The 25,068-nt window shown below is 35.8% G+C and overlaps 4 protein-coding genes and 1 non-coding gene across 6 annotated transcripts; 4 read left to right on the top strand and 1 right to left on the bottom strand.

Annotated features, from left to right (window-relative positions):
• The first annotated feature begins 722 nt into the window (after positions 1 to 722).
• Positions 723 to 4,494, top strand: LOC103327947 (sulfite exporter TauE/SafE family protein 3-like). 2 transcript variants are annotated; one of them, XM_089050542.1, is made up of 13 exons: positions 723 to 901; positions 1,307 to 1,622; positions 1,987 to 2,146; positions 2,295 to 2,495; positions 2,563 to 2,627; positions 2,718 to 2,754; positions 2,837 to 2,916; positions 2,983 to 3,069; positions 3,173 to 3,223; positions 3,330 to 3,551; positions 3,750 to 3,843; positions 3,953 to 4,093; positions 4,170 to 4,494. In XM_089050542.1, exons 2-13 carry the CDS (start codon positions 1,410 to 1,412, stop codon positions 4,253 to 4,255), a joined length of 1,437 nt encoding a protein of 478 aa, XP_088906668.1. In that variant the 5' UTR covers positions 723 to 901; positions 1,307 to 1,409; the 3' UTR covers positions 4,256 to 4,494. The 2 variants fall into 2 exon arrangements, with proteins under 2 accessions (XP_088906668.1, XP_008228546.2); XM_008230324.3 differs by having other exon boundaries at positions 762 to 1,021.
• A 1,499-nt stretch (positions 4,495 to 5,993) lies between these two features.
• LOC103327948 (dynein light chain LC6, flagellar outer arm-like protein) lies at positions 5,994 to 6,774 on the bottom strand. The gene is made up of 2 exons (XM_008230328.3): positions 6,489 to 6,774; positions 5,994 to 6,378 (listed from the first exon to the last, which is right to left on the bottom strand). Exons 1-2 carry the CDS (start codon positions 6,624 to 6,626, stop codon positions 6,214 to 6,216), a joined length of 303 nt encoding a protein of 100 aa, XP_008228550.2. The 5' UTR covers positions 6,627 to 6,774; the 3' UTR covers positions 5,994 to 6,213.
• An 8,546-nt stretch (positions 6,775 to 15,320) lies between these two features.
• TRNAM-CAU (transfer RNA methionine (anticodon CAU)) lies at positions 15,321 to 15,392 on the top strand. Its single transcript has one exon. It is a non-coding gene; the product is annotated as a tRNA-Met (tRNA).
• Positions 15,393 to 16,470: 1,078 nt separating this feature from the next.
• Positions 16,471 to 18,975, top strand: LOC103327949 (uncharacterized). Its single transcript, XM_008230329.2, has 3 exons — positions 16,471 to 17,493; positions 17,851 to 18,036; positions 18,396 to 18,975. Exons 1-3 carry the CDS (start codon positions 17,026 to 17,028, stop codon positions 18,678 to 18,680), a joined length of 939 nt encoding a protein of 312 aa, XP_008228551.1. The 5' UTR covers positions 16,471 to 17,025; the 3' UTR covers positions 18,681 to 18,975.
• Positions 18,976 to 19,680: 705 nt separating this feature from the next.
• On the top strand, positions 19,681 to 24,969 carry LOC103327950 (protein disulfide isomerase-like 1-6). Its single transcript, XM_008230330.3, has 12 exons — positions 19,681 to 20,417; positions 20,688 to 20,817; positions 20,977 to 21,142; positions 21,445 to 21,563; positions 22,122 to 22,202; positions 22,289 to 22,378; positions 22,487 to 22,558; positions 22,641 to 22,709; positions 23,103 to 23,183; positions 23,801 to 23,935; positions 24,412 to 24,465; positions 24,552 to 24,969. The coding sequence occupies exons 1-12, from the start codon at positions 19,900 to 19,902 to the stop codon at positions 24,666 to 24,668; spliced, it is 1,632 nt and encodes a 543-aa protein (XP_008228552.2). The 5' UTR covers positions 19,681 to 19,899; the 3' UTR covers positions 24,669 to 24,969.
• Positions 24,970 to 25,068: the final 99 nt, after the last annotated feature.

Consider the following 25,068-nt stretch of genomic DNA (forward strand, 5'->3'; position numbering starts at 1 on the left):
AAAATCCGGCCACATTTGGGTCTCGAGTTGTGCATGACATTGAGATGGCCTAGACATGGCTCAAACCAAATTGGGATGGGTCAAGCCCATCTACAGTCTTGATACATTTTGTCTGGTCTCGCATTTATCACACAATACATACGTTATGTGGCATTTATCTTGTGGTTGTGACACTTGAGAATGATATTTGCTTTTTCTCATGGGTATCTAAAATCCAATTGATGAAGATTTTTCAAACAAACCAAGATTTGTGTTTCTTGTTCCCATCTTGTTGTCTTAACCTTGTACTATAATGACATGAGAATGAAAATAACACCGAGCATTAAATTTGAGAGAAATATCATTAGACCAAAAGGTGGTTAGTTCACACTTAGAATTCTTAAAATAAGAAGGCTTGTGGAAGCAAAGCGACCAAAATTTACAGCTTTCAATTTACCTTTTGTTTTATGGAATCCCCTTTTTTTTTTTTTATTTTTTTTTAAATTTTTTTTTTTTTAAACACTGACGGTAATAATTTACCAGAATTTTGGTGATGTGAACCAACTTGATGTGATGGGATGCTTGGAAGCAAGGAGAAGTCGGCCACTAAATTAAATGCATTTAACATCATATTCTTCCATCTCCTTCACCTTTTGCAAATGATAACTTCTAGCTAGATAAAAATAAATAAATAAACGCCAAAACACAAGCAATTAAACACAGAACAATTAAGTTTCCCGTCCACCAAAACTACAAGAATATATAAATTGAAATAAAAGTTCTAACCAAAACTATAGCCAGTGAAGACTACCAGAAACGGTGTACACAAAGAAACAAGAAAAAAATGTGGATGCATCACAGATATTGGTCAGTTGTCTGCATAATGCTAGGCTAAGTGGGTTTCTACAACATCAAGGTTAAAGTAATTTGATTCTTCATTTCATAATTTTTTTACATGGTCTTTTTTGTTGCTACTTTTTTTTCTTCCTCTGATTTCATCAGAAAAAAATTTATCATGGCATGGGAAGCAGACAGGCAACTGGTAAGTTGAAAGTGGACGGGGTGTGTGTGTGAATTAGCAGACCTCAAGCTTGTTTTCATGCATGAAATTCTTGCATGCAATCTGAACTTGAAATGTCTTCTTGGCTGGGAGTTTGAGAGAGACTAGTCCACGGCTGGGCTACCACTATACTTTTGACAAGTTGAGAAAGTACCACTTTTGTGTACAGTCACAAGGAAAAATTCTGAACACAAGAATAGATTCCAAAATTGACTGCTTATGTCTAGAGATTAGTACTCCTCTTAACAGTACTTTGAAATTCTGCAGAACTTGGTAGAAGAACATGGTTTTGGTTTCAACCATGAGTATTTGTTAGAATAAATGTTCTGTTTCGATTGTTGGGTTTGAGGAGGAAGTTCTGAGGCATCCGATGGCGTCTCGGAGCGGATCAAATTGGTGGAGTCTGAGGTTGCTTGGAATGGTTTACCTTGTTTTAGCTTTAGTATTTGTTTCAGCACAAGAAATTTTGGAGCAGCAACCGTCAAGTCAGACTCTTGGGGAAGAGGTTGAATCTAATGACTTAATCCGAGCGTCCAAATTTCTTTCGCATCCCGATGGAGTGGTTTATAAGCATGTCTGGCCTGTAAGTCCAATTTCCATTAACTTTGTCAGATATATATATTTTTTTGGTGATTCTAGACTGATTGTGTGAAGCTGAACTGTTTGGCTGGTGAGAAAATGTTGCTTAAGAATGATTTAAGTATGTAAAAAGTTTGGCCTATATATTTATGTATACTGTTTTACTTCTCAATTTCCATTCCCTATTGTTCCCTCCGACCTTCCTCTGTTTTATCATCAAAGAAACAACTTCTCTGTTACCAATAGGCCAAAAAGCATGGACTCATTTGTTTTTCTCTTCTTAATAATAGATTTTAGAAGGTCTGGCACTCTAGATAGCTCTTACTGAGAAATGTTGTGGTGCATTATTCATTGAAATTGGGTCACAGGAAATGAGGTTTGGCTGGAAAATTGCCATTGGAACGATAATTGGATTCCTGGGGGCAGCATTTGGGAGTGTAGGAGGTGTTGGTGGGGGTGGCTTTTTTGTTCCAATGCTCACCTTGATTATTGGCTTTGATCAGAAATCATCGACAGCAATATCAAAATGTAAGTACTTTCATCACAGCTTTTTCCCTTTTCACCTTCTGAAGAAGCCACCTCTTCTGAACTCAAATACATTAGTTTTATAAAATTCCAAAGAATTATAATAATAAGCAGGAAAATTGATTTTATATGTTTCTGTGTGGTTGGTCAGGTATGATCACAAGTGGAGCAGCTGCAACTGTCTTCTACAATTTAAGGCTCAGGCATCCGACACTCGAGTTGCCCCTCATTGACTATGATCTTGCACTTCTGTTCCAACCAATGTTGGTGCTGGGGATCAGTATAGGAGTTTCTTTGAATGTTGTTCTTCCTGAATGGATGATCACAATCTTACTCATTATTGTTCTCTTAGGTAACACTTTTCTAAACTGCATCCTTCCCTGTTCACACTTGGACAACTTATTTATGCATATCTGCAGGCACATCAACTAAGTCGTTCTTCAGAGGCATTGAGATGTGGAAGAAAGAAACCATCACGAAAAAGGTAGTTTTAAAATTTGCTTGTTTTCTAGGCTGATTGTATGTTCTGCATCATGTTGTCCATCTAATACTGCACCTTGTTTCATTTCTTCAGAATTTGCTGGATGCTTCCAAAAGTTTGCAATCAAAAGGTGAGTTGGTCACTCATTTCTTCACTTTCTGGTATACGTCTGTCATCTATAGGTTTTCCAGGCTAACATGCTCCTTAACTAGATGCTGGCAGTGAAGACATAACTATCCCTGGAGGTGTAGGCAACGACACGACTGAAACCAAGGAAACTAAAAGAAAGAAGGTTAGAATTTTCAAACTAAACTCTATGCATGGTTTTAGGGACTGACTTCTTCTGTGACCTTCCCAGGTTTCTATTCTTCACAATGTTCACTGGAGGCAACTTGGGGTCATAGTTATTGTCTGGATCATAATACTTGCATTGCAGATTGCTAAGGTTTCAATCAAGTACATATGATGTTGATTTTCCTTGATAGCTTATTTATTTGGAATTTCCCTAAGAAGTCAGATTAATAAGAAACTCATTTTTGCTGGCACAGAATTACGCGACGAAATGTTCAGTGGTATATTGGATATTAAATCTCTTGCAGGTACCTTCCATGCTGCTTGTATCAGGAAAGCTATCTTCCTTGTGGCTGGAAATGATGATTGCGAAATAAGAACCTAACAATATGGGAACTTTTTCTTTTTGTTCAGATTCCGGTGACCGTGGGGATAACTTCATATGAGGCAGTTAAGCTATACAAGGGGAGCAGAATAATTGAATCCAAGGGAGAAGGTGGTGCAAACTGGAGAGTGCACAAGCTTGTTTCTTATTGTGTCCTTGGCATAGTAGCTGGAATACTTGGTGGGTTGCTTGGTCTTGGTGGAGGGTTTATTATGGGCCCAGTCTTTTTGGAGATGGGAATTCCTCCTCAGGTACATTTCATGCTTCAACATTTGATAAGTTCTGCAGTTGAGTTTGTTTCCTTTGAAAGTTAAATTTTTTTTTATTAATTACAGTACAATTCACATTGTTTTCATTTCCATTTTTGCACCCCTCAAAGGGGAAAAGCTATCCATCATAAACTTTCTAGGAAATTACTGGACGCCTTTAAATCCTCCTTACATTTGCAGGTTTCAAGTGCCACAGCCACATTTATCATGACATTCTCTTCATCCATGTCTGTGGTAGAATACTACCTCCTAAAACGGTTTCCAATTCCATATGGTAAATTTCTTAACCATTCAAGTTTCTGTGTCAATAAGTCTAGAAGATGATTTCTATCTTCAACTAAGTCATAAATGTTGGCTTTTATTTCATTGTGATTCTTGTGCAGCTCTCTACTTCGCTGCTGTTGCTACCGTTTCCGCGATCATGGGGCAATATTTAGTGGGAAAGGTGATCAAAGCATTAGGAAGAGCATCCTTGATCATCTTCATTCTGGCTTTAACAATATTTGTGAGTGCATTGACATTAGGTATGTGTCATTTTTACATATGTGTCCAGATCAAGATATGGATTTTCTGTTTTACATAGCTTTTGTTTGTGAACAGGTGGGGTTGGCATAGCAAACATGGTGAAAAAGATTGAGCACAAGGAATTCCTGGGGTTTGAGAAAATGTGCACTCAGAAATCCTAATCTTGTTAACTCTTCTCTTGACTTCCTCAATTCCCAGACCATCAAAATTCTTCACACTTCAAATCATGTTGCAATGATCATATGATTTTAAGTGTGCCAACGGTAATGCTGAAAGTCAAACTTCAATTTTCTGCTTTGCATTTGTTTATTATTTTTAAAATTGTTGGATATACTTGCTATTCAGATGCATAAACTTGTATTGACACAATTCTAGATATGGATGCATTTGACAAGGACAAGGTGAGGATGAAATTGACAAGTATTTGAATCACCACATCACTACCTACAAGATACTGCTAATAAAAATCAACCTATTCGTTCATGCCAAATTTGTAGCTCAAGTTGTTAAAAGAAGCTACTCTTCCACCGAGTTTTTGGGTTTGAATACCCTTCCCAATATCGCTTGTATATTATTAATAAAAAATAATAATAAAAAATAAAAAATAAAAAAGAAGAAGTGTTTAGGTGGTGAATTTTTTTGTTCAACAAATGGCGACTGAAAAAACCTTTTGCTAGTTTAAGTATCAAATTACGTAGACATAGGGTCTAATCCAATAAAAAAATGCCTTGATTTGTGGACAAGTAGTCTCAAATTGAAACCTTATGGTGTGTGTATGTATGAGAAATCTTCCTCCCCTTATAATTTAGACTATCACTTGTATTTTAAAAAAAATATCAAATCACGCAATGTAAACTAAACTAATAATATGAACTTTATGTTTCTAGACAAAAAAAATACATATACATGAACTTTATGCAAGGGGCTTATACCTCAAGTTGTCAAAAGTATTTACTCATGCACTTGAGGTACTAAGTTTGATTCTCACCTCATCCAATATCGCTGATTTTAAAAATAAAATAAAAAACTTATGAAAATTAATAAAATTAGCCAAAAGAATCAGTCGCTGGGCATCCTTTCCTCCCCTTTCAACATTGACCATTATAGAACTACAAGCAATTGTGGTAGATAACAAAGGTTGTCATAAGCATTGCTAAATTCCCAGGCTGATTTTATATTTTTAGTGGAAGATAATACTACTCTAATATTTATTTTTATTTTTTCCTTAGAAAGAGGTTTATCGACATCATATACTAATTTGCTTGGTGATTGAGAAGATAAATAGGAAAAAATATGTGAATCTCAAAAAGTTAGTGGTGGATAAAGGGATAGGGTTAATGAGGAGGTGGATTGAGACATCTTTGGTGATGCCAACTTTTGCTGACTCACTCTTCAGTCAATCTAGGACATTCCATTCATATGCCACGTAGGTCTCACATTTTTGTGTTTTAAAGTTATTTTAAGGGTATTTTCAGACAATATATCCTAATCCTAGGATAAAACCAAAACCAAAACTACATTGAAAAACATTGACAAATTCGTACTTAATTGTTAAAATTGAGTGCTAAATTGAAATTAATTTATCTTATGAGTACAACTGGAGAGTGCTAAATTGAAATTAATCCATCTTTTTAATATTGGAAACAATTCTAATTCCAAACTAGTTAGGGAATAAAGAAGGCTAAACTAAAAATAAATAAAAACAAAACTGATAAGAACATCCACAAAACAAAAATAGTTTAGGCTAAACTAAGACAAGGCCCCTCTGGACCAAAATCATTTTCCTGTTATTTTGGGTCCTTCTTTCTTCCCTTTGAGCCAGAAAATGTCAGATAGGAAATTAATTCCAGAAACAAACAGTAAAAAAAGATTCTAAAAAAAAAATAAAAATAAAAAAGCTAGCTAAAAGCTATATCACATTGCTTGCATAGAAAATCATTACAAAGCACTTGATCACAAAATAAAAGTCCATACCTAGCATAGCCTAGCCTAAACATCACCATTGCAAAACCAACCCTGTTCAGGAAAACCAGAAAAACCCAAAAAAAGGGAAACAAAAAAGCAAACTGTACAGCCTTCCTGAATCTCCAACTTTTTTTCTTTTCTGCCAAACACTGCGTTAGCCTTTGGGTAAGGAGGAAGGAGAAGAAGCCCCTTTGAAGATGAGAAAGCTGAGACTCTCAAGTGTAAAGTAGATGAAGCTTCCTTTTGAATGAGTGAAGAAACACCCAAAGTTTGAGCCCACCACACATTGCCAACCGCCTCCATATCTCATGTCAAACTCCTGAAAAAAAATAATTAAAAAAAATGAATCCATCAATTAGCCACAGAAAGAAAACAGAGGAAATTCTTCAATTATGTTAGTTTAGACAAAGTGGCAGAGAAAGTTTGTACCTTTTTTATGTGGGCGGCTATGGATCTGCAATCAAAGACGTCATAAAGATCCAGAGCTTGAGAAGCAGCAGCCATGGCCTGCATCTGCATCTTCACTGGCATGTCTGTGTCCTCCACGAAAGCTTTGCCTTCCAACATCTTTTCTTCTCTTTGGCTCTCTCTCTCTCTCTCTCTCTCTCTCTCTCTCTCTGTTTTTGTCCCTAGAGAAGAAAAGCCAGTTGGGATTTTGTAGGATTTGGTAGTTCTTATCTTCAAGGAGGAAATGATTCTCTCTTGATTTTAATATGAATTTTCAGAGTGTGGTGATCAGAAATAGAAGAGGGAAAAAATGGCACATGTTGCTGGAGGAAGTAGACAGAGATAAACACACGGCAGATTTTGCTGAAGCCCAAAGGCAATTCCAACCTGGCACGTACTCCAATAAATATTGTTTTTCTCAGTCTTTTCTCCTCACTTTATGGACTTTCTTTAACTTTATTCTATTTTTTAATTATATAACCAGTACGGCTCTTGCCACGTTATGGACCATTTTAGTTTTTTTTTAGTTTTGCTTTTCGGGTATGGATAAGATTGGAGGTTTGTGTATTGCTATTTGTATCATCTCAGTCTGACACTTTAAGATTTTGAGGCTTACGGATGATCCTAAAGCAAGATGAGACTTACTCATGTTTGTGAATTTCATCACACATTTCCAAGATATTTGCTCAAGAAATTGAAGTGATGTGCACTCATGTTTGTGCATCTCATCTTATCATGTTTTCAAAAATTTCTGTTTTGACTTTTCCGATTGGAGTATTGAACTTGAAATATCTACCAACATTATGCGGTAAGTTATCAGTAAAATCATTAACGGGCTTGATTCTAAATACTTTTCAATTTACTTACATGGTCCCAAAACCCTATTAAACATTTCCCCTCTTTATTTTTTGGTTTTTGATATAAGCGATCTAAATTAGGGAAGAGTGATTCAAACTCAATGCAGAATGAGGAGTATAACCGCTCTAAGTCCATATCTGCAAACATTTCCCCTATTAATACTGTCAATAATAAGATAGATCAATTTAACAAGATTCATGCTTGGACTTTTTTCTTTTCTGAAAATAAATAAGCTACATTATTTTTACAATTCCTTATTGACCTTTTTCAAATCGAATTCCATGATATATTTCCTTGATACCCTGATTTTGTTGCACAGTCTATTTACTTGGCTTTGACGTCTCTCTTATTTCAATTTTTATATGCAGAGAATCACCCATAGTTGATTATGTGAATCGAGTCACTAACTTGCAATTTGCTCTCTCTTTACACCATCGAATCATTATATAGTTTGAGAATATGTGTTTATGATATTTCACGTATATGGGGTGTTGATGTTGACATTTTTGTCATGGGGATTTTTAGGAGGTGATTTGATTTGATTCGAATATCATGTCGTTCGGCCTTGAAATATTTACAAGTCATGAAGGCGTTTATTATTATGATTTTCAATTGGAAGTTTTTGCTAAAATATGAGAAACTTAGAGAAAATATTTGTTTGTGAGAATTTTTTGTGTATTCTTCTCCTTGTAGGCGGTCATATTTATAATACAATAGATCCTTAGTGGCCAAGTAAAATAATAAATTCTTATTTCTATTTACTGTAGGAAATTAGGAATTAAAGTAAATAAATTATAATTAATATGGGAATCCTTGGTAAGCAAGGAAAGTCAATGGTCCACAAGTTACTCCAATACTCCATCTCACGTTGGTGCATAGATGTTGCCAATGCCCAACTGGTCTAGTGAATTGTGGAATGCTCTACTGGAAATTGCCTTTGTTAAAATAACCACCAATTGATCCTCGGACTTCACGAAAGAAAACTGAATCACTTTAGCCTCAAGCTTCTGTTTGATGAAGTGTCAATCCACCACAACATGTTTGATGCAATTATGTTGAACCGGATTTTGTGCAATAGCGATTGCAGCCTTGTTGTCACAAAAAAGATTCATTGTGGATGTAGGTTCATACCCAAGTTCAGTAAGCAACTTCTTTAATCAAATGAGCTCACAAATTCCTTTAGTCCTACCTCTAAACTCGGCTTCTGCACTAGCCTTCTGTTTCTTGCTCCTCCATGTCACAAAATTACCTCTTACGAATATGAAGTAACCAGATATGGATCTTCTGTTTGTTACATTGCCTACCCAATCTCCATCTAAATACCCATCAATATTAAGATGACCATGTTTTGAGAACATAAGTCCTTTTCCTGGTGAACACTTCAAATATCTAAGTATCCAAAGAACTGCATTCATGTGGTCTTCACTTAGAGAATGCATATATTGACTGACGACGCTCACCACATAAGCAATATATGGTCAAGTATGTGACAAATATATCAATCTTCCCACTAACCTTTGGTATCTTTCTTTGTTAGTTGGAACTTAATCTGGGTATTCTCCAAGATGATGATTCTGAACAATAGAAGAGTCCACAGGTTTGCTGTCTAGCATTCTTGTGACTGTCAACAAGTCCAAGACATATTTCATTTGAGAGAGAAATATGCCTTGCTTTGATCGAGCCACCTTAATTCCCAAGAAATACTTGAGTCCACTTAGATTCTTCATTTCAAATTCAGTAGTTAGACTTGTAGCTATGATATTTCATGTTTATCATTCTCAGTAATAATCATGTCGTCAACATAGATTATTAAACCAGTTACCTTTCCTTTTTGATGTTTCAAGAACATAGTATGATTTGAGTTACACTATCTAAAACCATTGTTCTTCATCGCCATGGTTAACCGTCCAAACCATGCGCGTGGTGACTGTTTCAATACATGTAATTCCTTTCGTAATTTGCATACTGTTCCAATCTTAGTTGTATTATATCAAGGAGGAATGCTCATATACACCTTCTCTGTGAGTTCTCCATGCAAGAAAGTATTCTTTACATCAAACTGGTGTAGTGATCAATCCAAATTAGCTGCAAGGGACAGTAAGACTCTGATTGTGTTTAACTTTGCTACTTGAGCAAAGGTTTCTTCATAGTTTATATCGTAGGTTTGTGTGTATCATTTGGCCACAAGCCTTACCTTGTATCGCTTGATAGATCCATCACCATTGGGTTTAATAGTAAACACTCATCTACATTCGACGGTCCTTTTCCCTTGTGGTAAAGTTTCTAGTCTCCAAGGCTAATTTTTCTCAAGAGCTTTCGTCTCTTCTTTTATAGCTTGAACCCACTTAGGGTCTTTCAATGCTTCAGCAACCTTGGTTGGGATACGAATAGCAGACAACCGATGCACAAAGCCTTGAGTGGTTTAGACAGTTTCTCAGTGGATACATGATTCGCAATTGGATACTTTGATGTCTTGCCAATATCTGGTGAATAATGATTTGGTGGCTTCCCATGATTCTACCAAAAGGTAATTGATATCCAATATATTTATCCTATAAATTCACAAGTGTAGTAGGAGTAATTACCTCAAAGATATTATCAGGAAATTGGTCTGTTGGTAGTGTTGAGTGAGAGGGATGGTATTCAACTTGTTGCTATAGGTTGTTTCTTGGAGTGAGACTTAAATCAAAAGAAGATTTGCAGGGTTAGGCGATAAATCATACGGAATGAACGATTGATCGGTTTGCGGCATAGAAGAACATTATGCTTCATGCTCGGGGCGATCAATCGTCGGTGTTGGACGAGAGATTGTTTCTTGGTAGAGAGAAGACCCATGCTCCAAACCTTGTGGCGATCAATCGTTAAAGGTAAGACGATTGATCGCTTTTGTGCAGACGCAAATTTCTTCTTTTTCCAAGGTGCTCCAATTCTGCTCTTCACTCTGTATCTCCTCCTAAAGTATATAATTGGATGCGGGATCTTGCAAGAACGTCACAGATTCTAGAAAGGTTATATCTAAAGTGACATATGTCTGTCGGGTGGGAGGGTGATAACACCAATAACCTTTCTTATGAGTGACATATCCACACAAAAAAAAAAACGAATGATGCATGGATCAAGCTTGCTACGTTGTTTTTTGTGAAAATGAACAAAGGCCACACATCCAAAGATTCAGGGTGTGAGCACCAAAATAGGGGCAGTGCCCGTGTTGCGAGAACACTTGTAAGGGAGTGCGAAAGTTTAGGACCACAGATGGCATGCAGATGATCAAGTGAACGGCAATGATGATAACAACATCCAGTGATGACGAGGAACATGAGCACTAATCCGAAGTGCTTAGGTTGTTTCCATAAGATGTGGATTCTTTTGTTTAGCAACACCATTTTATTGTGGTGTGTGAAGACAAGTCGTCTCATGGATAATTCCATGTTGGAAGTAAGTCTGAAAGTCATGATTGACAAATTCTCCACCATTGTCTGAGTGAAGAATCTATATTTTAGCATTGAACTAAGTTTGCATTTGTTTGTGGAAGAATTGAAATAGTAAAAACACTTCATTTTTATTCTTCATCAAATACAGCTATGTCATATGTGTACAATCATCTACAAATTTGACAAACCATTGAATGCCTGAAGAAGTAGTGATAGGTGAGGGTCTTCTGACATCACAATGAATTAACGTAAACGGAGTAGTATACTTGCTCGTACTCAACGGATAGGGCACATGGTGACTCTCGGTCATAATACATGTTTCACATTTGAAGTCGTAGTCTTTAAAATCTGAGAATAAATCCGATAGAATATGTTTCATATAACTAAAAGACAAACATACCAATCAGCAATGCCACAACTAGATTTGCTTTTGTTTGCTATTAGAAGGATGCGTCACATTGTTAGCCATATGTAGGAGTCTTTTTCGTTCCAGCAGCCCAACGAATGGGTTGGGCTACCGTAATGAGCAAACTGATGAAATTACCCCCTGTGTCTGAGTTCAAAGATCAGACCCCAAGAATACTACGAAAGTGTAGCGGAGCCTTAGGAAGCACCTTGGTTATCTTCACTAACAAAAAAGACAATTGCTTACAGGTAGATTCTTAGCTTGGCATGAGAAGTTTGTGGCATGGGAGCAAAACCATCATGAGTTTAGCATAAACAAAGAGAAGGCTGTGAATTCCTATGAGAAACAGGGGTTTTAAGACAAGAGAGAATAGATTCTAAGAGGATTTGTTGAAGAGTGAGAGAGATGGAGATATGATGGGTGTGTTGAGCAGTTTCCGGCAGCTTGATGAAAAGTCTGTCAAGCTCTGGAATGATTTAGTAGAAGAGAAAATGGGAGGAAATTGAGGAATAGGGCACGAAATTGCAAAGGTTTCAAATATGAGAGATGAAGCTTGCTCTCTAAATGTGTGTTGTAGCTAGTGGTGAAGTAGTGAGTGTGGTTTGAGTGAATTTCCAATTGCTTGACAAAGCTTGGTTGCACTCTGGATGATGATTTTGCTGGGTAGAAGAAGCCTCCTTTTATAGGCATTGGAAGCTCCTTCTTCCCAAGAAACCCTAATGGTTTATAACCAATTTGGCCAAGTTTTTCCTCTCCTTTCTCTTCTCTTCCTTTGACTCATCCTATTTGGTGAAATTCTCTCTACCCAATCGCATAAAACAGGGTTTTGGGAGCCCTAGGCTTTAGCTGTTTCAGTGGTGATTTCTTATTTTTTTTGGCTATCATATAATCTCTCCTCATTTCTTCCCCTATTTCATGGAAAGGTCTGGTAAATGAAGGAGATAGATAACTTTGGCTGGTCTGAAGGCTGCATTTTCTCCTGCACGAGTCAATATCCTCTGGTTTCTTAAAGGATTTGCTTTGAGGTTTGTTTTTGCCCATGTGCTGGAGCCTCCCAGCAGCTTACAGACATACACATTTTGGCTTTTCATCGTGGTTCATGTTTCCGGCTAAGCGATGGAGACTATAGATATTTTTCTTGACTTGCTTGGGCCTTGCTAAAGCGATGAGTTCCATTAAGGACATGAGCTAATTTCCTTAAGTGATTGGCTAATTTTCTAGAGTATTTGAGCTTTTTCCTCTATTTTATGCTTACCCACATATTTGGGTTCAAGAAATGGGCTTGAGTTTTGGGGCTCCCAAGCAGCCCAAAACTTTCATTTATCTGCTCATCAATGGGTCTCGTGAAAGCTCGTTACCATCCATACCACAACCCACTCAAGCAAGCCTCAAACATTTGTATGGCTTGGAGTCATTAAAGTATTAACAGGATTATACGTTGCAAGTGTAGTGAATCCATGAACTTTATATAAGTACCCCTGCTACCCATATTTCTAGTATTGGACCAGTCAGAGGAGGCAAAACTTCTTTCTTTAACTGTACAACAAGATCTTTATTGTCCTACAAACTCCATCTAGTCCTCTCCTTCCAAAGGGAATACTATCTGGAGTAGATATCTACACTATTATTCTGTACTCTTATAGTATATAGGTAACAATTGAATTGTTTCTTAGTTTATGGAGCTGCTTCCTATTGTTGTAGCATTTCTTTTCATAAGGGAGGAATAGAAAATTGTCTAACATGAAATGTAATCATAGATACTTGTTGGACCATCGAATTTATGTATGTTGTAACATCCTGCCCCGAAATTTAATTTAAATTTCAAATTTCTAAAGTGAAAGGACGACTTTAATCTTAGGGTTCTTTGGTATGTGAGAGTTTGTGATCAAATATATGTATGCATGTATGCTAGGCAATAATCTAATTTAGCTGCAACTTTTTATTATAAAGCTCACTTACTATGCATTTGTCTTGATTTGGAAATGGTCACTGTCATATAATATTTTAAGTAACATTTTGCAATACCGTTTAAGCTTTAGTTCAATGAAATTTTGTACAGGTTATGCATTGTAGTTTTGCACAAACAACATTACAGTTTTGGAAACTGCATTGCAGTTTTCATTTAATTACAGTTGAATTTTTGCCATTTCCTTGGCTTTCAACCTCACCAATTTGAAGAATAGAGGCTACCCATATGAGAAATTGGGTGGGCAAGAGAAAAGTAGAACTACCCAAGAGCAAGGCAACTCAAAATTGGGCACTGCCCGATATGAAGCTCTTCTAAAAAATGGTGACCAAGTCACTTTTGTTCTTGAAGAGATGATCACCCTTGTAAGTTTTTGCTCCTCTCTCTCTCTCTCTCTCTCTCTCTCTCTGTAGATTGGTTGCAGAGAAATTGGTAAAGAAGGAAATGATGGATAATTTAGTATAAGGCGTAGTTGAGTCAAATTTTAATTAATTTCAGTTCATTTAAATACCTATTCTAAATGTGGAATTCATATGGTTTTCATCAATATGATGACATATATTGCTATGTATTAATTGCCCTATTGTCTAATTTTACTGAAATTGGATTATCAAGCTGTTTACTATCTAGAAGTTGCTTGCGTTTCGTTTGCATATATCTGTTTTTGCTCTTTGTTTCAAAATCACGAGCCAACTAATGCTTTCGTCTGCATATATATCTTTTTGCTCTTTGTAGAAAACGGAAACTGCATTGCAAAAAACGGAACCTACAATGCAGAAAATAGAAACATGAATAACCTATTTTACATTCTAGGTGGTCTTCAGTATGATTCCCGCTCTCCTAACATGTCTTGAATTAAAAGAAAATTGTTTTGTTTTGTTTAACTCTAGAGCTGAGCATTTTTGCCCAGACTTAGCATTGCAGTTTCCATTTTTGTATTGTAGTTTCCGTTTATGCATTACAATTTCTGTTTTAGCATTGCAGTTTCCACTTCTACATTGTAGTTTTCGTTTCTGCATCGCAGTTTCCATTTTAGTACTTTCATCTTGGTTTTCCATTTGGTTCATCACTTATTAATATATTTATTTTTCCTCATACTCTGGAGTGTAGTTTTTGTTTGCAGTTTGCAGTTTTTATTTATTTACATCATTGATATCTACCTTATTTTTGTTTTGAAATCCCACTTAAATATGAGAAGTTTTGGTTTTTCTAGAAACTGTAGTGCATTTTTCGATCTTCTTCTATTGCAGTATTCATGTTTTGATGTGAAGGTCAGTTTTTCTGTTGTTGAGGTATGTATATTCGTGATCAAATTCTTATTTGAATTTTCTAGTTATTTTTTGCTTTTTATAAGTTGATTTTTCTACTCTTTGATGTAATTTTTATTTTTTACTTTGGCTTTTTTTTATTTATCAGATTTGGTTTGAGGTGCTATTTGGTTAGAGATTTTTGTATAATTTTCTAGTACTTTCATCATGTTTATTTTTTCCCCATACTCTGCAGTGCAATTTTTGCTACTATAAAATTAATTTTTATTTTTGTTGCTATTTTTATTTTTTAAATTTACATAATTGATATCTACATTGTATTTTTGTTGCAATTTTTGTTTTTATTTGCAGTTTTTGCGTGAATATGTGTTGAAATGATATATATATATATATATATTTATAACCGTTGGTTGTTTATATAAATATTGTATAACTGAATAAATATTACAAAATCAAGTTTAGTGTAGTGGTTTGTGAGTGAGCCCTCCTCCTTTAAGGGTCAAGGTTTGAATTAAAATAAATCAATTACAATAAACATGGACATCTTTGGTGTGAAAGGAAAGTCAATGATCCACAGATCATACCAACAATTTTTTTGTTAGTTGGAATTTTCAAACAAAATATATATGGATTATGGAGGAATTACAATGACAATTTGGAAAGTGTGTAACTTTATATAATTCAAAGGTTACAGAAAGATAACCAATAGGTGGGCCCCAAAAAAAAAAAAAAAAGATAACCCATGGAAGTGCTGGATGCAAAATATAAAAATTAGTGAGGCCCAAAAAAAAAGAAAAAAAAAAAAAGAAGGATCTGAGGGCAGAAATTACATTACTAGCTTTAAGAAATGGTTAAATATGAGTAAGTGTAGACAATATTCAACAGATCAGAGTGGCGCAGCGGAAGCGTGGTGGGCCCATAACCCACAGGTCCCAGGATCGAAACCTGGCTCTGATATAGGGGAGAAAGCTTCCAAACGCTCTTTTTGTATTTTTTGTATTTGGATTTTTGGGCTTGCTATTGGACCTTTTTGCTTATAATTTACTCACTATTGGGCTTCTAGTCCGTTTACTATTAATAATAATAAACCCAATACTTCACCAGCATCGGTCATATTGTTTTCTTTTGTTGTTATTTTTTTTTTCTTTCCAATTTTTAGTTTCTCCTCTAACATTACTTAAAAGGAAAAAATAAAATAGGCGAAGTAAATTTTAAAAATAAAAAATTAGTTTAGGAAATGAAGAATCTATTCAGTTCTTTTCGTACTATTCGTATACGTATGCTCACTTTATCTGTAATCAGACAATGCATTTTGTTGCTAAGAATGTGCTTGTGTGTCTCAATTTTCATGTTAGGATAGAAGAAGACCTTTCCAATGTGCTTAACTTATGATACCTAATTGAATGAAGTGTCTTTTGAACAAAGAAAAAAAAAAACCAAACGTCTTGCCCTTAAATTGCCCAAAGAAGAAAATTCAAGTTCTAAATCACCTCCTTCCCTTTTCTCTTGTATCATGAGTAGAGAAAACAATGACTTTTACCCCATGCTTATTCACACCCACCCTTAGCACGCAAACCACGTGGCAAAGTGTAGGTGCTTGACTTTGTTGTGGGGCTATTTTGGTTGTGGTTATTATTATTATTATTATTATTATTATTTTTCAAATATAAATAAAAAAAATTATTTTTGTGGTCTGCGTGGTTCATAAGTCACAGACCTCTTATGTCATGACAGGAATAGGATGAGAAAATTTATAACACACATACATAAACAAAACATTTTCCAAAGCACCACCAAAGAAAAGCATAAATGTAAATATTAAACATTTATTTAAGGACAATCATGCAGATAAAATAAAATAAAATAAAAAGTCACAAGCACTAGGCTCCGAATCTTATTAGGTAGTTTGTCGAAACACCCATCAAAACAAATAATACCATTAGGAGCATCGTTGTCACATATCTACAGATAACATATATAATCACAATTACATAATTAGACAATTATTTATGGGGTAATATAATAACAAGAAAATATGTTCTGCCGACACTTACTTGCCCAATTCACAACTGGTGGTGGCTAAAAAACAAAGTGTCAAGTGGGGGCATGCATAGCTTCTCATTGGTCGTTGAGTGCAAAAAGAAAAAGAAAGCTTCACTACACTTGCCATCTTTGTTTTGCTTACGTATGGAGAGAGAGAGAGAGACAGCAGAGAGAAACAGACAGTGATTTATGGTGGCATTTGATACAATCTTGACTCTTCTTTATCACCATCTCATCTGTTGAAGTAGTTCAATTGTGAAAATTCCATAAAGGGTTTTCAATTTTGTTCATTTTTCTTTCTAGTACACAGTTCAATTGGTCAACTTCTTCACTTTAGCATGGAAACCAGTTCATATCTTTCCACCCTTTTCTGGGTTTCAGAGAACTTGCTCAAAGTCTGAAGCTCTGGTGAAATTCCATTCAATTTTTAGTGTTTTCTTGCTCCATCAACTAGTTTGTGAACTTGGTAATTTCCAAATTTGTGTTTTAAGTTTTTGGCACAGAGCCTTGTCTTGTAATTCCAATCCTGCATAGTTACTACTAGGAAATGCTGCATTCAACAAAATCTGAGTCTGATGTCACAAGCTTAGCTCCATCATCACCATCAAGGTCCCCAAAGGTACCTGTATACTATGTGCAGAGCCCTTCTAGGGACTCTCATGATGGAGACAAGTCCTCATCAATGCAGGCCACTCCAATCTACAACAACAGTCCCATGGAGTCACCCTCACACCCCTCCTTTGGCCGCCACTCAAGGAACTCCTCCGCGAGTCGATTCTCAGGGATTTTCAGGTCCTCTTCGGGTAGAAAAGGCGGTAGGAAGCAGAGGAATGACAAGGGGTGGCCAGAGTGTAAGGTGATTATGGAAGAAGGGGCTTATGATGATTTTGATAAGGGGCTCTCGCGGCGTGTGCAGGTCTGCATTGCTCTCCTTAGCTTTGTGATGTTGTTCACTATCTTCTGCTTGATCATATGGGGTGCTAGCAGGCCTTACAATGCAACGGTTGTAGTCAAGGTATGCTAATTTTACAACTTGTCATTGTCTAATATTTGTTCCAAATTTTCTATAGTATATATGTCTTTATCATCATTTGATACTGAATTTTGTCTAAGTTCTTATTCTGATGTTGAACAAGGTGTTCCTTAGCCTTTTGTAGTGTGAGACATGATGGAAAATGATTATTTGTAGAAATTGGACTTGTTGGTTTTCTATTTTCAAAATGCCCTTTATGATAAGTTGGTGTATTACGCAAAAAACAGAAAAGTGTGTGGGGGTTCTAATTCAAGGATAATGTAGCATGAAGTGGGAATTTTGCTGTTGCAAACAGGATGAGATTGTTTTGGCCTAACGGAGGACTTGTGATTCTTGCAGAGCTTGGAAATTAGCAACTTCTATATTGGTGAGGGTTCAGATTTCAGTGGGGTTCCAACAAAGCTGTTGACAGTGAATGGCTCATTAAGATTGAGTGTGCACAACTCTGCTTCAATGTTTGGAATTCATGTTAGCTCCGCACCTATCATTCTCGCCTACTCAGAGATTTCTGTGGCAACTGGCCAGGTTGGATTCTGTGCTCCATGAATACCATTTTCATCTCTAAGAAAATTGGTGATCAATCTGCTTAATCTTAAGGGTAAACTACCATTTTGGTTTCTGTTTCTCGACATTTGGGTTCCTGAAGTTTCAATTTGCCAATTTGCAAGGGACCTAAATGGTTTTCAGGTCAGAACACAGGAACCAAAATCGTAATTTACACCAGGAAGATGCTATGTTAACAAACAATGAAAGTTGTAGCATGTTGCACAAAATAGGCAAAAGAGCAAAGCATATTGAACCAACCCAATAAAGATCAATGGCTGTTCCATTGCCATTGGAACCTCATGGTAAGTTTTGAACTTTTGCCGACTTTGTTGTTGCAGTTGAAGAAATATTATCAGCCAAGAAAGAGTCTCCGAACGGTATCAGTGAACTTGCAAGGAACTAAGGTTCCTCTATACGGGGCTGGATCAAGTTTGACATACACAAAGACTGGTGGGTTGGTTCCAATTCCATTGACCTTAAAGTTAGAAATCCGGTCTCGAGCGTTTGTGGTAGGGAAGCTAGTGAAAACGAAGCATCGAAGGCGAATCTCGTGCCCTTTGGTTCTGGATCCCACTGTTACCAAACCCATCAAGTTCAAGAAGAGTTCATGCACTTATGAGTGATGTCCTTTAGCATTGAGGTGCATACTTGCAGTGTCTGTTACTCGTTGCATGTGAAATTTCATGGAGCACAGAGTACTGCAATTTGAGTTGAGTTGCTCATTTTCGACAAGTTAAAATCTTCGCTTTCTTTTATGGCCTGATTAAAATCCCCACTTTGACAATTCCCGGCACTGGTTTAGTTGTGATCCTCTTTGAGGATTGTGCAAATAAATGTAAATAAGTTTGAATTTGTGTTATGCATGTTGTATTGTATGAACGATTTCAACGACAATGACGTTTTGGATGTGCAGCACAATGTTCTGAGTCATATAATTGGAGGGTCAAATCCTCTGCTCACCTCTTCTAACTGATATCTTACTTTACAAGTCTTTTAACACCAAATCATAATCTCTAGCCGCTAAACCTTAAAGCAATCTCCTTTTAGACATAAGTACAATATTAATATGAGAATAGAAAAAGAAAACTGTTATTAGTACTTCAAAATAAATAGAATACTTTAGGTTGCAAATAACAGCTCCTAACATAAACGGAATATCGTAATTTCAACGTTAATGATCACCGGTAATCTAGTATGTATTCTCACATTTGCTTAAAATGGTGAACAAAAATATTTCCTTTCGAAAATGATCTGAAGTTCCAGCATGTATTATTAATTTTGTGATTGCACTCAATTTTATCTACAAGAAGTGAATCGATGGAAGGGAAACTCGTTATGGCAACAATTTCATAATGACTTTGCCATGGTCAACCTTATTTTGTACCTGAAAACATGGTTCGTAGTGGCTACCACGATAAGGATGTACAAGAAGCAATAAGAAATAGTTCATGCATGTTATATTCAAAATAAAATTTCAATAAAAAGAGAATATTTGAGATTTTCTAAAATAACTAAAAATTGACAATTTCTTTTATTTATTCTAATAATATTACAAAAAGAAAAAGAAAAATACGAAGGCAACAATTGCATAAATCAAGGCAGTGAATGGCAGTAGCATCAATCAAGGGAATTGGACATTACCTTTCTATTATATTTGACTGACACTAGATATTAAAGACCTTCCCTCATTTTCATCTTCATGTTACACAGACCCCTTCTCAGTTCTCTCTGATATAAAAGCTTCTCATAGAGACCCTGTCTTTTACACCATAGGTCTCATTCAAGATCCACAAGAACCGCACTTCCCTCTGCAAAATTCTGATAAACCCATTGCTCAACACCATGTTTAGACCAAAACCCACTTCAAGATTGATCCTTTTAACCCTCACCCTTCTCCTATTAGTCAATTTCCTAACTTCCATCAAAGCCTCTGAACCCACCACAGATGAAAATGAAGATGGTGAATTGGAGGAGCTATTGGCATTGGATGAACAAGTGGAACAAGAAGACGAGCAAGAAGGTTCCAGTGCCAGTGTGAGGTCCTCAGAGGCAGAGGTGTTAACCAAAGCCCAGAGGATTGTTCTTGAGCTTAACCATGACAACACAAAGAGGGTCATTGAAGGGCATGAGTTTGTTCTGGTTCTTGGGTATGCCCCTTGGTGCTCTAGGAGCGCTGAACTAATGCCTCAGTTTGCTGAGGCTGCAACTTCATTGAAAGAATTGGGAAGCCCCCTTTTGTTGGCTAAGCTTGATGCCGAGCGGCATCCGAAAACGGCGTCGTCTCTTGAGATCAAAGGGTTCCCTACTCTGCTTCTGTTTGTCAATGGCACCTCTCAAGTGTACACTGGTGGCTTTTCTGCGTAAGTAGCTCTCAAATTGGTCAAACTGTTTAATTGAAATATTTTATATGAATCTTTGTTGTTTTGTGGTCAGTGAGATGATGAAAATATAACTCAGCAGAAAATTTCTGTGCTTTATGTGCTTGTTATTGTCCTTATAGTGTGTTTGACTTGAACAATTTTTAATCATTTCTGTGCAGCATGAATATAATGTACGTATGTGTTTGAATATATACATCAACTGAGTTGTGCATTTCCATTAATGTTCTTGTTGGGAAAATTTTGATTCAGGGAAGAAATAGTGATTTGGGCAAGGAAGAAAACTGGTGAACCTGTTATTAGGATAAGCTCAGTGACAGAGGCTGAAGAGTTTCTCAAAAAGCACCATATATTTGTTGTTGGTCTGTTTGAAAAATTTGAGGTTGGTGCACGTTTATTGTTTTCAAAATTTTCTTAGAATGCTACACAAGAAAACTGTCAACCTGATTTTGAATTAGAATGAGGCCTCTGCCTTGATTGAATATTTGTTTGGACAGTATTTATATTCTTGGGCTTATATGTTTGTTCTGAAATTATTCAGGGGCCTGACTACGAAGAATTTGTAAAAGCAGCAGCAGCGGACAATGCAATCCAGTTTGTAGGAGTAAGCAACATCGAGGTTGCTAAAGTTCTCATTCCAAATGTAAAACCGACTAATGTTTTCCTTGGAATTGTGAAAAGTGAGCCAGAAAGATATACTTCATATGGTGAGTTGGTGAATGAGTAAAACTTATCTGTTACCGACACAATTTTTCTCTCAGAAAAGCTTGTTATTTGTAGTTCAATTTTATTCTTGTGTATTTGTGCTTTGTGTAATTTATATCTCCTTTTTTCCAAGGTGATGAAATTTATTGTTTTCCTGCTTGCTTGTTCAACTTGGTCAATATGTGATTTTTGCTCCTTTTTTTTTTTTTTTTAAATGAAGTTTATATTCTGTGAACAATAAGTAGACATATTTTTGAGTTATGGACTTATTCTAAGATATTCATGAATTTGTTTGGTTTTGCAGAAGGGACCTTTGAAACAGACAAAATTTTGCAGTTTCTAGACTATAACAAGCTTCCATTGGTTAACAAACTGACTGAAACAAATTCCGCCAGAGTTTACTCCAGCCCTATTAAACTTCAGGTTTCTGTTTCTTCCAATACATCATATCTTTTTTAATCTTCAATCATAAATTGTATTATTATTATATATATGTCTACATCTTTTTGTTGAATTGTTATATTGTTTTACCATGTACCTTGTTACAGATGAAAATTTGAAGTCTGGACAATATTAAACGAAAAAGGTCATTGAAAATAAATAAATAAGAAACAACAATCATGTGTACAATACTCAAAATTATAAATTGAACTAGTACACTTGGTACACAATTAAGAGCCAAGTTTGGACTTCTGAATTAGATTATTTGACAAACAGTAATCAAAAGCTACATTAAGATCTTCCAAACATGTGGAAACTGTTCATCTTCCTTCTGGATTCTGGAATTCAAGATACTCAAAATGACAATTTGCAGGTTTCTGTCATTCAATGTAAATCATATGTCAAAATAATATTTGTGGACATACATTAACTTTTAAGGGTTACACTTTTCTTGAAGCTCAGTATAAATCACAATTTGGAAATGTGAAAGCATAATTGCAAGGTTATTTTGTTTAATGACTCTCTTTCATTATTGCCTAGGTTCTTGTCTTTGCAGAGGCAGATGACTTTAAGAAACTGCTTGAGCCCCTTCAAGATGTTGCTAGACAGTTCAAGTCAAAGGTACTCAAATGCACTAAATGTTGAAGCTATTGGGTGAACTGGTTAAACCTACTAATGATTTTTCCTTTGTCATTCTCTTGATCCAGATACTGTTTATATATATAGACAATACAGATGAAAACCTTGCTAAGCCGTACTTAACATTATTTGGGCTTGAAGAATCAAATAGTACTGTGGTCAGTTTCCCACATCTGAACTAGATGTTGACTATGAGTTCATGTTCTTTGTCAAATAAGCTTTTAATAAGGCTATAACTAATCAGGTTTTGTATGTGCTCTGAACAGGTGACTGCTTTTGATATCAGCGTCAACTCTAAATATTTATTAGAGTCAGATCCAACACCAAGCAATATCAAAGTAACAATTTCTCATGTTGTGAATTTTCCTTGTGAAGAATATCTACCTAGGCCACTAAAATTCTGAATTGGCTTTTGTACAGGAGTTCTGCTCAGGGCTTCTGCATGGTACTCTATCTTCGCACTTCAAATCGCAACCAATACTGGATAACGTGAGTCCCCTCCCTTCCTCCTCGAAGGTTTTTTGGATCAGTGATGATAACTAAATCTTGGAATCCTATCTTAGTTTCTTTTCTATTAGGATACTTTTGGACAATAGTTGCATGATTGGTTCTCTGTGTGTTACATTATCCTTCAGCCAAAAAGTTTATGTTATTCACTGAGCTGGTGAACTGTGAACCAACCAAAACTGTAGTGTGGTGTTTAACATAGTCCATTAAGAACAAATATGAAGGCACTTCTTGTAAACTTATAGTTCTATAACATAAAGTATTGTCTAAATCAGCCAATAAATCTGGGAGATGCGTCACATTTTTATGAATTTTTTAAATATATGCTATATCACATATTTTGATCTCACTTCCTTACATTTGCGAAAATTGCAGACAAATGAAACTGTCCAGAGCATTGTAGGAAAGACATTTGATGACAAGGTTTTGAATAGTCACAAGAATGTTCTACTAGAGGTATGTGTGTTTCTCCCTTCTACTTCTGCTCACTTGATCACATCTAAGCGGAAGTTCCTCATGTTTGAAAAAGAAAAGTATGTAATAATGTTTCTGTTATATGTAATTATGCACTGTTATGTTAGGATTTGTCTTGTTTATCAAACAAAATATGAAATATGGAATATGGAATATCAGTGCTGTTAGTTTGACTGAGCTATGTTATGATTGTATTCTTTGATATTCTTTACTATATGAACATGTACATTGTACATTGATACAGGTACTGCACCTATTTTTCCTGAAAAAGAAGCCATTGCATAGCAGACAAAAAACCACTGAAAATACAAAGAATTGTAGAATTCATCATATTTTTGTACTAGTAATCTCGAGTTCCATTGGTCAAGATACATAGAAGAAACCACTTCTTTAAAACAAAGAATTATGGAATTCAATAATAACCTTGATCTCCATATGATAGCGGTGACGGTGAGCCAATTTTTTGAATATACGTAACTTTATACCCCACCCAACTTCCAGAATTTTTTAAATCTTAATTGGTGTTGAGGTTTCAGAATTTTCTTTAGAGAGACTATTTTGACTATGCCCATGGAATATTTATCATCATTGTGAAACAGGTGTTCACACCATGGTGCATCAACTGCGAGACCACTAGCAAACACGTTGAGAAGTTGGCTAAGCACTTTAAAGGTTTGGATAATCTAGTCTTCGCAAGAATAGATGTTTCTGCAAATGAACATCCAAAACTGCAAGTAAGTGTTATTTTTGGGATCATGTATTGGTTTTCAATATTGGATAAAACCTAGCTTTTCATGTAATCCATGACCTTGGACATTGGATAAGCATTAAGGAAATACAGACATGAACTTACTCTCATCCTGTGTTCATAGCATCTTAGAGCGTAGGGAGGGCTAGTTATGAATATTCCTTTGTTTCAAGCACTTCCTATAGCATTTACTTATGTCCTGTTAGAGCATTTAGAGTTCCGGTCGTCTTCTTTGTTTCAGTAGCTTGATAAGTCCTGGCTGTGAATCCTTGTTTGGTCCTCTGAAAATAGTGAGGCATTGTACATATAGGCAGAGGGTGTCAATTTCCAAACAATTTAATATGGCAGAAATATCATCAATGAGAACCAACTCCGAGTCTCTAACCATGAAGTTTTCAGTTGATGAGATGCTAGAGTGATGATTTTGAAATCTGTCTGAGTTATTATTGTTTGCTATTGCAGGTAAACGACTATCCAACACTCTTATTTTACACAGCCAATGATAAAGCCAATCCGGTAATTAGTCATTACACATCCCGGTTTTTCTGTTATATTCCAATCTGTAGAGCCATCTTATGCAAGAAATGTTTTCCACTGTGCAGATCAAACTTTCCACAAAATCCAGCTTGAAGGACCTGGCCACAACTATCAACAAACATTTGAAACCGAAAGATAATGTTGCTAAAGAAAAAGATAATGTCCATAAAGATGAGTTATAGAACATATACTGGTTGGTATACCGAGAGTTCGAGATAGGATATGATACTGATTACTGCGTGATTTATAACTAGAATACTGAGGAAGAGACCTTTTTTTTATCTTTTATATTTTTATTTTTAATGGTCTGTAGGGAGACGTTAGGCATGTGGAATTGGTATATACACTCCCTTGTTAAGGCTTCTAGCTTTTCTGTGAAGCATTATCTATGTAGACTTGAAAATTTTGTCCTCACAAAAGTAGCTGCCTAGCTAAAGGTGCATATTTATTCACTTACAGTCAACAGGGATTTTACTCTCGCAATTCCTTTTTTGTGGCTAGTTCATCGCACGGTGCAAATGATAATTTTCAAGAAAAAAAAGTTCTAATTAGTATCTCAATCCATATTTGATTTGTTAAGCC

Source organism: Prunus mume, linkage group LG4 (assembly GCF_029339155.1).
Source record: "Prunus mume cultivar Tortuosa linkage group LG4, ASM2933915v1, whole genome shotgun sequence".
Lineage (NCBI taxonomy): Eukaryota > Viridiplantae > Streptophyta > Magnoliopsida > Rosales > Rosaceae > Prunus > Prunus mume.

Excerpts from the sequence above, each read along its gene's own strand:
- LOC103327948 (XM_008230328.3), bottom strand. The coding sequence starts at position 6,626 with ATGTTGGAAGGCAAAGCTTTCGTGGAGGACACAGACATGCCAGTGAAG. Across the intron at positions 6,379-6,488 it reads TAGCCGCCCACATAAAAAAG|GAGTTTGACATGAGATATGG; the intron begins GTACAAACTTTC and ends ATTTTTTTTCAG.
- LOC103327949 (XM_008230329.2), top strand. The coding sequence starts at position 17,026 with ATGCTGCATTCAACAAAATCTGAGTCTGATGTCACAAGCTTAGCTCCA. Across the intron at positions 17,494-17,850 it reads ATGCAACGGTTGTAGTCAAG|AGCTTGGAAATTAGCAACTT; the intron begins GTATGCTAATTT and ends TGATTCTTGCAG. Across the intron at positions 18,037-18,395 it reads TTTCTGTGGCAACTGGCCAG|TTGAAGAAATATTATCAGCC; the intron begins GTTGGATTCTGT and ends TTGTTGTTGCAG.
- LOC103327950 (XM_008230330.3), top strand. The coding sequence starts at position 19,900 with ATGTTTAGACCAAAACCCACTTCAAGATTGATCCTTTTAACCCTCACC. Across the intron at positions 20,818-20,976 it reads GTCTGTTTGAAAAATTTGAG|GGGCCTGACTACGAAGAATT; the intron begins GTTGGTGCACGT and ends GAAATTATTCAG. Across the intron at positions 21,143-21,444 it reads AGAAAGATATACTTCATATG|AAGGGACCTTTGAAACAGAC; the intron begins GTGAGTTGGTGA and ends TTGGTTTTGCAG.
- LOC103327947 (XM_089050542.1), top strand. The coding sequence starts at position 1,410 with ATGGCGTCTCGGAGCGGATCAAATTGGTGGAGTCTGAGGTTGCTTGGA. Across the intron at positions 2,496-2,562 it reads ACTCATTATTGTTCTCTTAG|GCACATCAACTAAGTCGTTC; the intron begins GTAACACTTTTC and ends GCATATCTGCAG. Across the intron at positions 3,224-3,329 it reads GGATATTAAATCTCTTGCAG|ATTCCGGTGACCGTGGGGAT; the intron begins GTACCTTCCATG and ends CTTTTTGTTCAG.